Raw genomic sequence first — 13,419 nt, forward strand, 5'->3', positions numbered from 1 at the left:
CCACTAAGGAGCAAAAGTCAGAGTTTGAACTGGGAAGTTGGGAGCAGAAAGTGGCCAGTTATTTTGACTGATGCTGACCAGGTGATCTGAAACAGAACTGGTAATAGTGGTAATAAGGAGTGAATGGAAGCAGGTCTTTGTTGCTGGAGACGGGAATGTCCTGAACAAGGACCAGGAATGTGCGTAACTAATGTCCTGGGTGGTCTGTCCACATGACCAACAATGCCTGTTGTTAAAGACCGTTAATTGTCCATCCCAGAGATGCTGTTTCATGACCTGTTCTTGCAGATCTGCTGAGGTTTCGAAAGGGAATGTGTCCTTGAATTAGTACAGTTGTTCATATAAGGTGAAGCTCAGATAATCTCACACAACAGCTCGTCTATACATGTGGATTTCAAGGTATTTCAGTGTTTATGAAGATTCATATCATGTTTTTTTTTGTCTTGATGAACATGAGTTCTAACACATTAATATTTTTTTATATAATAATACAGCTAGCATGTTGGTCTGCTGGGATTCCCCATGCTCTTCCTCTCACATGCTTATATTATGTAATATTATGCACTTGTACTTTGCCAAAGGTTTATTCACATTAAGATATGTTAATGCTGCTCTATGTTTTGATCCTGACTTGTATTATTTGCTTTGGGTTCAGTAAAACCCCTTTTCACAATGTTTAGTTTGTAAATGTTGAATGCAGTTTTGACATGTATGCATGATAGTTTTGAATGCATGTTGACAATGACTTTGAACGATTGGTCGACAGGTCTTGCTATAAGATGTTTTTTGTTTTTGTGAAAATATAAGGGTTTGAAATTTGCATATAACTTTCACATCATCATGACAACCTAAATGTACATATCAATGCTAACATGTTAGCTCATGTACTTCAGTGTTATTTTGGTATTATTTATAAACTATTATAGTATTATTAATATTTAGAATTGGCTTTTATTTTTGTAATTTGTATTAGTTTTTTTTTTAAAACATTTCTATATTGCTTTGATTTAATATAAAAATTTGTATGTCAGTTTTAGTAGTTATTTTTTATTTTAATTTATTTTTTATTTTTTATTTGCTTCAACTTCAACTTAATTTTATTTTATTTAGTTGCCAAAGTAATATTTGTCATTTATTTATTTATTTATTTATTTAATGTATTTTTTATTTATTATTATTATTATTATTTTTATCAGTAATTATTACAGTAATTATTTATTTATATATTAAAAAAATTATTTTATTTGCAAGGGTTTGGTGTTCTGATCTCAGCTTTGCACACTTCAGGTGTGTGTTTTCTTCAGGTGTGTGTTTTCTTCAGGTGTTAACAGTAAAGCAGAAACACTTGATGGATCAGCATGTTCTAATGTCATGTGACCAGCATCTCTTCCTCTCGTCTCTCACAGCTGTTTGCAGTTATGGCGTGTGCTTTAATGGAGGTCGGTGTAGAGAAGCTTCTGCTCAACTCTGTGACTGTCCGGCCGGCTTCAGTGGTCCGAGCTGCCAGTACGGTGAGTCCAAACAGACCCAACAGTTTCTTAATCTCTTTTAGATTCCCATGAAGATTTGAGAAAATATTAAATGGGGTCAGCTGATATTAAAAGGGTAATTCACCACTGGTGAAAGGTGAATTGTTTTTTGAAATCGGTACTACCTGACTAGAGAAAACAGAGAAAATCTGCTCTTGTCTTCAGTTTTGCCAAATAGGTTGGAAAACTACAACACCCATAATGCACTGGGCATGCTGTCATCCAAGGCCACGCCCAGTCTGCTCCTATTGGATAGGCTTGACCAGAGTCAAATACCGCCTTGCTAGAGTAGAAAATACTTCTTAGCAAACTTTTGGTCACAAATAGTGTCGACTTGTATTGTTCCTGGGTGCAGGAATATAAAGAGTAAACGTTTAGCGGGAGTGAGTTATTTTCAGGAAGGATCCAGAGCTGTCGAATAGAAAAATGCAGAAATACAATCTGTAGTTTTCACGAAAGCCCTTGAACTGTCAAAAGTCTGCCGAATTATGTGTTTTCCGTCATCCGACAAACTTTTGCTGACAAATAAACAGGAATTTTTCAGTCCTGGAAACACGGAGAAAGACTAAACTTTGTGCATTACTTCTGACACTGTATCAATACAAACCGGGTTGAAATTCGGCAAACTTACGCTTTAATAAAAACAAGCTGTTTAGATAGATCACATGTGAATAAGAAAAGTACACAGTCGGTTATTAGTAGTTCTTGCATGTGCACCGCATTTAAAAAATATATAAAGTGTTGTTATAATGATTTTGCCAGTATTTCCTTCTGAATGAATGCGAGTCTCCCCCCAACAGAGTGTTTTCTCGGGCTGTTTGAGTCTCTAATGTTGCGAGCCAAGAATTTAATCTGCATGGGCAGTTGTAGCCAGTGAGAGAGGATGCTAATAATGGAGGATGTTGTCTTTTGGTGATAATATACACACGACAGGAAATTCTTCACAAATCTTGCCCTACTTTTTCAGTTGCTGTGGTCTCCTCTGTGTCTCGTGGAGTGATAACAGACGCTGGTTTTGCACTGAGATCAAGAGTAATCCGAGAGCGCTTGTGTCTCACAGTGTTGCGGACAGATTCAATTAATTACGCAGCTTCCAGCGACATTAACGTCTAAGATGTTGCAGCTTGCGTGTTGGAGTAGCGTGACCTGATGGCTTTCGTCTGCTGTTTTCTGTAAATCTGTTTGCCTCAACCAGCCGTGTCTTCAGGACAGAGACTCAGATGTGCACAGCTGGGAACCATTGGTCATTTATTCTGGACAGTTCCTTATGTGTGTTGTTAAGAGTGATGCTGATTGAGTCGGTCGGCATGCACAAACACGTACGGAAACACTAACAGCCACAATCTGTCACGGGAAAGAGTAATGGAGAATGCGGCCTATTTACCTGGAAAATAAAGACAATCATGAAAATATGGGTGAATCTCACGAAACCTGTCAAGATCATGTCCTGGTCATATTTCATCACAAAATCGAAATAATAGGCAAGAATAGTTATAGATTAGAGTTATAGATTAGAGTTTAGCCATTGGAAATATTTATTTATTTATTTATGCATGAAATATATGTTGTTGTATAACACTTATACAACACTATTTATTATATAATATATATATATATATATATATATTTTTTATTTATGCATTATGAATTTTTTTTTACTTTCATGTATTTTATTATTTTTATTTGTTATTTGTCAATATAAATAATCATGAAAATATGGGTGAATCTCACGAAACCTGCCAATAACATGTCCCGGTCATATTTCATCACAAAATCAAAATCAAAAAGTAATTTATGTTTTGCCTAAAAAAAAAGAAAAAAAAAGCCTGTAATTGTTCAAATAATATAATCAAAGTGTTTAGCCATTGGAAATATTGTAGTTTATTCATGCATGCTGCACATTTATTTATTTATGCATGAAATATATGTTAATATATAAGTTTTATACAACACTATTTATTATATAATATTTTCAACAACATTTTTCATACATTTATATTTCATGAATTTCATTATTTTATTTGTTTTCATATTAATAAATATAATGCATAAAATATATGTTATTGTATAAAATTATACAACCTCATATATTGTATAATATTTTTCCATGAATTATTATTATATTTCTTCATTTTTAATACATGCATAATAATTTATTTATGATATTGTTGCATTAATAATAATAATGCATGAAATATATGTTTTTGGATAAAAATTATACAACCCTATATATTGTATATTATTTTTAAAACAATATATTGCCTTCATTATTCATAATGTAATAATGTAATATTATATTCATATAATATTACTTTTTATATTATTATATACACACATATACAGTACCGTTCAAAAGATTGGGGTCAGTAAGATTTTTAATGTTTTTAAAAGTATCTTCTGCTCACCAAGGCTGCATTTATTTGATAAAAAAACAATAAAAAAAAACAGTAATATTGTGAAATATTATGACAATTTAAAATGACTGTTTTCTATTTTAATATATTTTAAACTGTAATTTATTCCTGTGATCAAAGCTGAATTTTCAGCATCATTACTCCAGTCTTCAGTGTCACATGATCCTTCAGAAATCATTCTAATATGATGATTTGCTGCTTAAGAAACATGCATTATTACCAATGTGTAAAATAGTTGTGTACAATTCTTTTTCAAAATTCTTTGATGAATAGAAAGTTCAAAAGAACAGCATTTATTTAAAATAGAATCTTTTCTAACATTATAAATGTCTTTACTGTAACTTTTGATCAGTTTAACTCATCCTTGATGAATAAAAGTATTGATTTATTTTATTTCTTTCCCCCAAAAATTAAAATTAAAATTCTTACTGACCCCAAACTTTTGAACGGTAGTGTTTAATGTTACAAAAGCTTTAGATTTCAGATAAATGCTGTTCTTTTGAACTTTCTATTCATCATAGCATCATGAAATAAAATTGTAAATAACTGTTTTCAACATTGATAATAATCATAAATGTTTCTTGAGCATCAAATCATCATATTAGAATGATTTCTGAAGGATCATGTGACACTGAAGACTGGAGTAATGATGCTGAAAATTCAGCTTTGATCACAGGAATAAATTACAGTTTAAAATATATTAAAATAGAAAACAGTCACTTTAAATTGTCATAATATTTCACAATATTACCTCTTTTTTTTTTTTATCAAATAAATGCAGCCTTGGTGAGCAGAAGATACTTCTTTTAAAAACATTAACCCCAAACCCCAAACTTTTGAACGGTAGTGTACATATACAGTATATTTAAAATTATACTATTTATTATTATTATTACAACAACAGAATACCCAACATATTCCCTGTAAAGTAAAAAAAATACGAGCGTCATCATGATACTAGGCTACTTATCATTATCATTCTGTCGTACCATAACACATGCTTACAGTATCAGGACAACCATAGAACATAAACATCTGTACGAGAAACCTCTGGATTCATCAGTGAAGCTGTTCAAATGTCACCCTGAGAGAAGCTGTTTGCAGCACATCTGCCTTGAGGATCGAAGTCTTTGTGAGTCGACGAAGGAAAATCATTCTGTGCTTAAAATCCACAGCTGGCGGATGATTTTTGTCAGATCAAGTCAGTTATTGTTTATGATCCCCTGACAGTGACCCATGATGACTCTGGTGAAGCAGGCGATGATGTTTGACATGTTGTGGTTTCAGCACATAATGGACAAATGTGTCCCGGCGTGGAGAATCTTTCCCTCTGTCTGAGATTCACGTTCCCCTGTGGCGAGGATCACTGTATTCTCAGTTTCACCTGTCATCACGAGAGAAACACAGCTTTTGAAAGCTCTTCAAGCTCTCATATAGACCTATTAATCTGAGTTAAACACCTGATGTGAAGCTGAGCTTTAGAAAGAGACTAATACAATACTAATACCTTTGCATTTGCCAAGTTTAGGAGCTTTAAAAAGAGGTTATTTGTGTTGTATTATTCTCTTTTTAAAGCTACTGAACTTGGCAAATGCAAAGGTAACTAATCAAAACATGTCAAAAATGATTTTGCAGTAGTTGGAGAATTTATTTGCATATGGAAAACATGCAGTTCATGGATTTCTATAGAATCGGACAGCTTGGATAAAGAATAAAAGTTTGCAGATAAATCTCAAATTTCAGGAAAATTGGATAAACATCCATGCACACAATTCTGTCATAGTCACATGTTTGTTATATTCCTGTCAGCTCAGCGTTTCAGGGTCCGTATTGAAAGGTCTCTTTCATTGTGGAATAATTGTGTCTCTTTCTTTTGATAAAAACAATGATTTCTGGGCCGTGAGCTCATGTCTTGGCGTAGTCGGAGGTCAGAACATGCCAGACTGCTCCGTCAGACTCAATCTCTTCTCGTGGGGTTCTTCTGTACTTCTGTTGTGACTGGACACAGTTAGCTAACATTTCGGACATCAATTCTTGATGGAATGCCAGTGTGGGCAAAATCTGATTTCACAGAACATACTGTATGATATATATATATATATGTATACTGTAAATGTGTGTGCATATATATTCAATTAACAATTTATATTAATAATTTATATTTAAGTAATATTTTATTAATATTTTTATATTTAATTTATATTTATTATTATTTATGTATAATAATAATTATTATTAGATGATTAATTTAATTCATATATACAAGTAAAACATATAAATATCATAAATTATAATGAACATTACTATATACAATTATTAGATGATTAATTAATTAAAATATATTTAAATCAAATATTTTATAATTATAATAAATTATATGTACTAATAATATATCATTACCAATACACACTTCTAATTTATATTTAGAATTTTATTTAGAATAATAATAATATAATACTATAAAAATATATTTTTTAATATAATTAAAATTATTATATAATTAACTAAATTATATAATTATAATTTAGCCTATTTATAATTTATGTAACACAAATTTGTATTAATTATACTAATAAGTGTATGATTAATTTAATTAATATATACCATATATTTTTTATAATAATTAAATTATTATTATAAATACAATTATTAGATTATTCATTTTTTTATTATTATAATGAATTATTATTATATAAATAAAAATATAATATTATTAAGTGTGTGTGTATATATATATATATATATATATATATATATATATATATATACAGTACCAGTCAAAAGTTTGGAAACATTACTATTTTTAATGTTTTTGAAAGAAGTCTCTTATGCTCATCAAGCCTGCAGTTAAAAAACAAAACAAAAAACACAGTAATATTATGAAATATTATTACAATTTAAAATAATAGTTCTCTTTTTTAATATATTTTAAAATGTAATTTATTTTTGTGATGCAAAGCTGAATTTTCATCAGCAAGTACTCCAGTCTTTGGTGTCTTATGATCCTTCAGAAATCATTCTAATATGATGATTTGATACTCAGTTATTATCAATGATGGAAACAGTTTAGGCTGTTTAATATATTTTTTTGTAATACTTTTTTCAGGATTCATTGAGTAAAACGTTAACAGCATTTATTCATTAAAACAGCATTTATTCAAAATAAAAACATTTCTAACAATATAAATCGTTACCATCACCTTTTATCAATTTAACGCATCCTTGTTGAATTAAAGTACTAATTTCTTAAAAAAAAAATAGTTATTGTTCCCAAACTTTTGAACGGTAGTGTATATTGTTACAAAAGATTTCTATTCTAAATAAATACAGTTCTTTTAAACTTTTTATTCATCAAATAATCCTGAAAAAAGTATCTCAGGTTATAAAAAAAATATTAAGCAGCACAACTGTTTCCAACATTGATCATAAATCAGCATATTAGAATGATTTCTGAAGGATCATAAGACACCAAAGACTGGAGTACTTGCTGATGAAAATTCAGCTTTGCATCACAAAAATAAATTACATTTTAAAGTATATTAAAAAAGAGAACAATTATTTTAAATTGTAATAATATTTCATAATATTACTGTTTTTTTTGTTTGTTTTTTGTAACTGCAGGCTTGATGAGCATAAGAGACTTCTTTCAAATACATTAAAAATAGTAACGTTTCCAAACTTTTGACTGGTACTGTATATATATATATATATATATATATATATATATATATTAAATAATGTTTAATTACGAATTATTTAAAAAATGAGTTGAATCCTTTGAGTTGTCACTTCTTTTGAGTTCACACTTATTTCCTCTATCTCTATGAGGGTCAGAGTGTCTCGTTCTCTCTCCGCTGCGGGGCGTCTGTGGATCTGAGGTTTCCAGCTGAACGTCGCGGTGTTGAACTGGTGTAGTTGATGCTAATGGAGCGGGACGTCTGCGATTGCAGGAGGGTCAGGTTTATAGCAGGTCATGCAAGTCATCAACTGTGACCTTGAGCTATTAATACAGACCTGTCCGTGCACTTTAACCTCTGCTGGACACAGGCTTCCTCTGCTTGAGCTAACTCTGAGCTCCTATAGAGACCTCGTTTAGGATTTTCAGGCCAAATTGAAACGTTTCCTTCTTGAATAAGGCAATCTCAGAATTCACTGTGGGTGAAAAGAGCCAGATGGATCTGAGGGAAATATATACTAAAAGATTTTTTAAAGTCTCTTTTATGTTCAACAAGGCTGCATTTATTTGATTAAAAATACTGTAATATTGTGAAATATTATTATAATTTAAAAGCACTGTTTTCTGTTCTGCATATATTTTCAAATGTAATTTATTCCTGTGATGCAAAGCTGAATTTTTACTCCTGTCTTCAATGTCACATGATCCTTCAGAAATCATTCTAATCTGCTGATTTGCTGATTATTATCACAGTTGGAAATGATGTTGACTGAAACAGTTTTGTAACATGATCTTAGATTAGTGCGGCTGAATTGCAAGCGTTTCTACAGACGTGAAAAACAGGGAAATATCAGAGAATAAAACTGTGTTTTTATGTGTTTACTTCATGTCTGGATGTTGAATCTGCAACACTGAGGTCATTTTGGGCTTGAAAAGAAATAACTAAAAGTTAATTAGATCAGTTTTTAGACAAAAATAAATGAGATTTTCCTCAGTTTATGGAATTCATGAGTTGGTCATTTTCTAATTTCCTTAATGGAGAGATATGACTCATATCTCAGTTTTTAGCTCTGATCAGAGGAGACTTCTCTAAGTTACGTCTTCTAGTTGGCTTGTGTTTCCTGATGGAATCCAAACTTTGGCTGTTGTAAGAAGAAACAAGCTACTTGCTTACAGAGACCGGATTAGACAAGGAAACCCCAGGGACTCAGTGGAAAAGGCTTTTATCGAGAGTTTAGCACATAGTTCAGACAAGAAAAATATGCAGGAATGATAAATATTCTTAAGCAGTTTCTCGGAATGCAACGTGTTTGTGGAAATGAAGCTAAACCATTAGAGAAGAGAGTTTTTAGAGTTGATAGAGTTCATAGAGTTGAAGTCTGGAGGAGTCAGTCAGTTATCTGAGGTAATGAACACAAGCAAGTGTTGGATTTACACAGGCGAAGGTTTATGAATGATAAAGACGGTGTATATATATTGTGTTATGATGCTGAAAACATGAAGGAATCGTGTTTTTGTTTTTGTGCATTGCAGGGTTATTATAGTCACCTAAAACTAAAGCTGTAAAGAAACTTGAAATAAAGTAAATTAAATTTAAATTAAAAGTTATAGTTTATTCAGCTAGTTGCCAAAGCAACATTTCTCATTTTGATTTAACTTAATTTAAAAAACTAAAAGGAAAACTGATTTTAAATAAAAAATAGACATAAAAAAATTAAAAGAAAAATACCAAAATTACTAAAACTTAAAAAATTGCAATGAAAATATAAAAAATAAAATTGAATATAAAATATTAATAAAAACTAATAGTATCTCAATTATACAAAAATAACACTGATTCATGGATTTAAAAAAAAATCTATTTTAATTGTTGGACAGTGACCTTTTTTCTATTTATTTTTTCTTAAATCAAATTTGAAATTAAATTGTGTTACACTGGTAAAACTTTCCTCACAAAGATTAAACTTTAAATTATATTATTGTGTTTGTCTGTATACAGCTAATTATAACTTAAAGTTGCTTAATAATTTGAAATCAGTGAGGTTTTGAATTATTCCTCACATATTTGAGTGAGAATCTGTAAAACATGCATCATATGAGCAGAATTATATTCTGGGTAAATTCTGTTATTAAGTGAATAATGACATTTAATTGCATGCAACAAATCCTTTACACTAATTTATTCTGCTAATGTTTAATGAATGAAGCCTATTGACTCACTCAATCAACTTTGAATTGGTTGATTTGCACCATCCGAATGAACCAAGTCACAAATATGACTAAGAAGGCATTTATTTGCATGCGTAGTAGAAATCTGTAGTTACTGTAAGTTAGTAGTTTTAGTTTGTTACTCTACACTACTGATTACTAATATTCTGTAGGAATGACTTTCCTCAACCTTACGGGTCACTGCCGTTGCTTTGTATGCTTCATTAATCAGCCCGTCTTCAGGCTATTAAAGTGGACATAAATTAAATCTATAATCAAAGTGAATTGCTCGGCTAATTTCTCCTCTCACATCCTGCGTGCTGAGCTTTATTTAAGTTCGTTTAATGGGCCATTAGCTCAAGGCCAGTCACCTTTGTGCTGAAAATGTCCTCAGGCCCCTCCTGGTTTAATGGAATGTAAAACACGATGGTGAAGTTGTGGCCGCAGGACTTTTTACGCCACAATAATGTAAAGGTTTTTAAAGACTGAATTAAAACTAGACGTTACACAACTTCTGTTTAAACCTCAGATTCCTTGTTTTTATTTTTGATTTGATTTGATGTTCTTAGAGGGAAACAATTTCATGGTTCAAATGCATTTGAAATGGTTTTGGTTTTGGTTGTGTTCTAGTTGAACATAAGTGCTGAAACTCACCGTGACCTGATCCTTGTTATCAGGCCTGTAGTTGTATAGTAGTAACTCATCCACGTGACTTTACGGTAAGTGAGCTACAGTTTCTCCATGGTCACGACACTCTCATATCTGTAAAACATGTGTTTAACATTGCATATGCTCCATCATCATGATTGGTGTGTGATTCGGCCGATGGATCTGTGAAATATCACTCTAAAATAGTTGGCATAGATTCATCGTTCTGGTTAAAAAACAACAATCTGAAAACCATTGCCTGAAATTTTTGAGTAAATTCGCTTTACGTTTTGATGTCGACTTGACAGTTCGTCAGAGACGTTTATCTGCCGCTCGCTGTCACACGCTTTATCCTTTTTTACAGTTTTTCCAGTCATTGCACATCTGTTTGAGCTGCCTTTTCCGGAGATCTGGGAACGTTTGAGCGCTTCCCTGAGTCCTTTTCAGCACGTGTAATGTAATGATGTCACACTGCATAATTCCAATGGAAAATCCACCTTTAAGCAGACTGACTCACTCATTGACATTCCCGTCGCATTCGCCACATTGTGTGTTGCAAGGAATTAATCAGTTATTAAAAAGTCTGGTTAGTGTGCAGCGTTCCATGACCCGGAAAATTCTCCACGGGTGAAGCGTCCACAGCCGGACAATAGAGGCGAGCGTGAATAGATCGTCCTGATACGCCGGGTTCCTCTGCTGCACTTTCTCACAGTCTGTCATTAGAAGTCTCCCTCCTCCACTTTTAAAAAAAATATATCTTTCTCATTCTTAAACTAAGTTTTCCCCAAAATGAAAAATAAACTTTTTTACGTTTTTATTTTTGGGTCCCTTTAAGGGTCAATCTCATGAAACATGTCAAGTTTAGTTCTTATTTCAACCCAAAATCAAAATATATATGGGAAAGGTAAATTATATTTTTCCTTGCCTTGAAATTTTTACTATAATGCAAATAATCTTGAAAAAAGTTTTTTGATAGTAACATTGTTCTATTGCAATGATCATCACTATTGAGAAGTATTGTAATTGTAATAATGAAAAATGGGAAAATAAATAAATAAATAGTCATTAAATTAATGTAATGAAAAACCCCTGAAAAGGCCTAACATACATACTGTAACATCTCATTTTAATATTCTGATTTTGGGCTGAAATAAGACCTGGGCATGTTTTGATGTGATTTAACCTTTTATATATACATTTTGTCTGTTTTCTGGTTCAATAATTTGTCCCCGTCATCATTTGATCACACACTTTGTCTTTTCCTCTTTCTGGTTGTGTTTTTGATAGATAAGCAGCTTTGGTCTTTTAGAGAAAAAAACATTAAAGATGACCTATTATGCCGCTTTTCAAAGTCTTGATTATGTTTTTGGGCTCTACTAGAACAGGTTTTCATGCTTAAATGTTCAAAAACACATTCTTTTCCTCATATTCTCCATTGTTGCAGCTCGTCTCTTCCCAGTCTGTCAGTAACGCTCTGTTTAGTTCCTGTCTCGATGAAGCCCCTCCTTCTGAAAAGCACACTGTGCTCTGATTGGTCGGCTGGAGCAGTGTGTCGTGATTGGCCAAGCACTTCGAGTGTGTCTGGGAAATGTTCCGACCCTTTCCATAACCGCCAGTTTAACACACTACTGACTAACTCAACCAGGCCCCGCCCCTTTATCCTTAGTATTAATTATTTAAATGTGGAATATTGTGACGTGTTCGTTCCCGGAAGAAAACTCAAGACTAGGGAGTTCAGAAACACTGACACTGATATAGAGAAGAACTTCTGCTCGAGGGACTTTGTGCTTTGTAACTTTGCAGAAAAAGCTGAAAATGAATCAAAGCATAATAGGACCCCTTTAAAATAACCACCAGTGTGACTCTCTCATTACTGCCACTGTAAACCTGCCTCTGGATAATCCCACAATCCCTGTTTCCTGTCTGGCTTCTTCCTGTTTGTTTCCTTATTTTGCTGCCAGGAGAGAATATATATATATAGCCTGGGTCTTTAAAGTTTCCTGGTGCTGAAAACCTCCAGTCAGAATGAGTTTTCTTAATCGTGTTTGTGCGTTTCTCTTGCTGGAGTTTGATTCCTTAATCTTTCCTAATTGAGCTGAAATTCCAGAACTGCGTTGGACCGATGAAAGCTCCATCATGGTCACTCTGTGTCCCGGACTCAAAGGTGACAGCGATCCAGCTGTCTTTACCGCGCTGACAGATAGAGAGCCTTCATTCTGTGATGCTGGACACCAAAACAATATTTAGGCTTTAGGATTCTTATTTTGAGTGTCATTTCTCAGTTTAAACACAAAATGGCATTCACAACCCATGTTACCTCTTTAATGAGACGTTATAAAGTGAGGAAATAAGGAAAAAGTAATATGGGGTTTGGTTTTATGCATCAGGAATTGACTGAATTGTGAAAAGTTGACATTTCCTTTACGTGAAGATTTTTGTTTTTGTAATTAATGGCTAAATAGTGATGACTTTTGGTGAACATGTGTGGCCTGGATGCCATTTTTTTGTGGGGGAAATAATAATGTGCACTGATAAATCACTCACAATAAGACCATTATAATTTAGTTAACTTTAAGTATATGCATTTAATATGTTTAATATCAGTATATGCAGTTAATATGTTTTATATGCAGTTAATATGTTTAATATTAGTATATGCAGTTAATATGTTTAATATCAGTATATGCAGTTAATATGTTTAATATCAGTATATGCACTATGCAGTTAATATGTTTAATATCAGTATATGCAGTTAATGTTTAATATCAGTATATGCAGTTAATATGTTTAATATCAGTATATGCAGTTAATATGTTTAATATCAGTATATGCAGTTAATATGTTTAATATCAGTATATGCAGTTAATATGTTTAATATCAGTATATGCAGTTAATATGTTTAATATCAGTATATGCAGTTAATATGTTTAATATGCTGTTAATA

General features: G+C 32.1%; 1 protein-coding gene across 3 annotated transcripts in view; it reads left to right on the forward strand.

Annotated features, from left to right (window-relative positions):
* megf6b (multiple EGF-like-domains 6b) overlaps positions 1-13,419 on the forward strand; it is a 67,434-nt gene that overhangs the window by 7,473 nt on the left and 46,542 nt on the right. For all 3 annotated transcript variants that reach the window (XM_082155756.1, XM_082155755.1, XM_082155757.1), the window contains one exon: positions 1,407-1,511. In XM_082155756.1, coding sequence (XP_082011882.1) covers positions 1,407-1,511 — 105 coding nt within the window. The remainder of the gene's footprint in view (positions 1-1,406; positions 1,512-13,419) is intronic.

Source organism: Leuciscus leuciscus, assembly GCF_965113295.1.
Source record: "Leuciscus leuciscus genome assembly, chromosome: 23".
NCBI classification, from domain to species: Eukaryota; Metazoa; Chordata; class Actinopteri; order Cypriniformes; family Leuciscidae; genus Leuciscus; species Leuciscus leuciscus.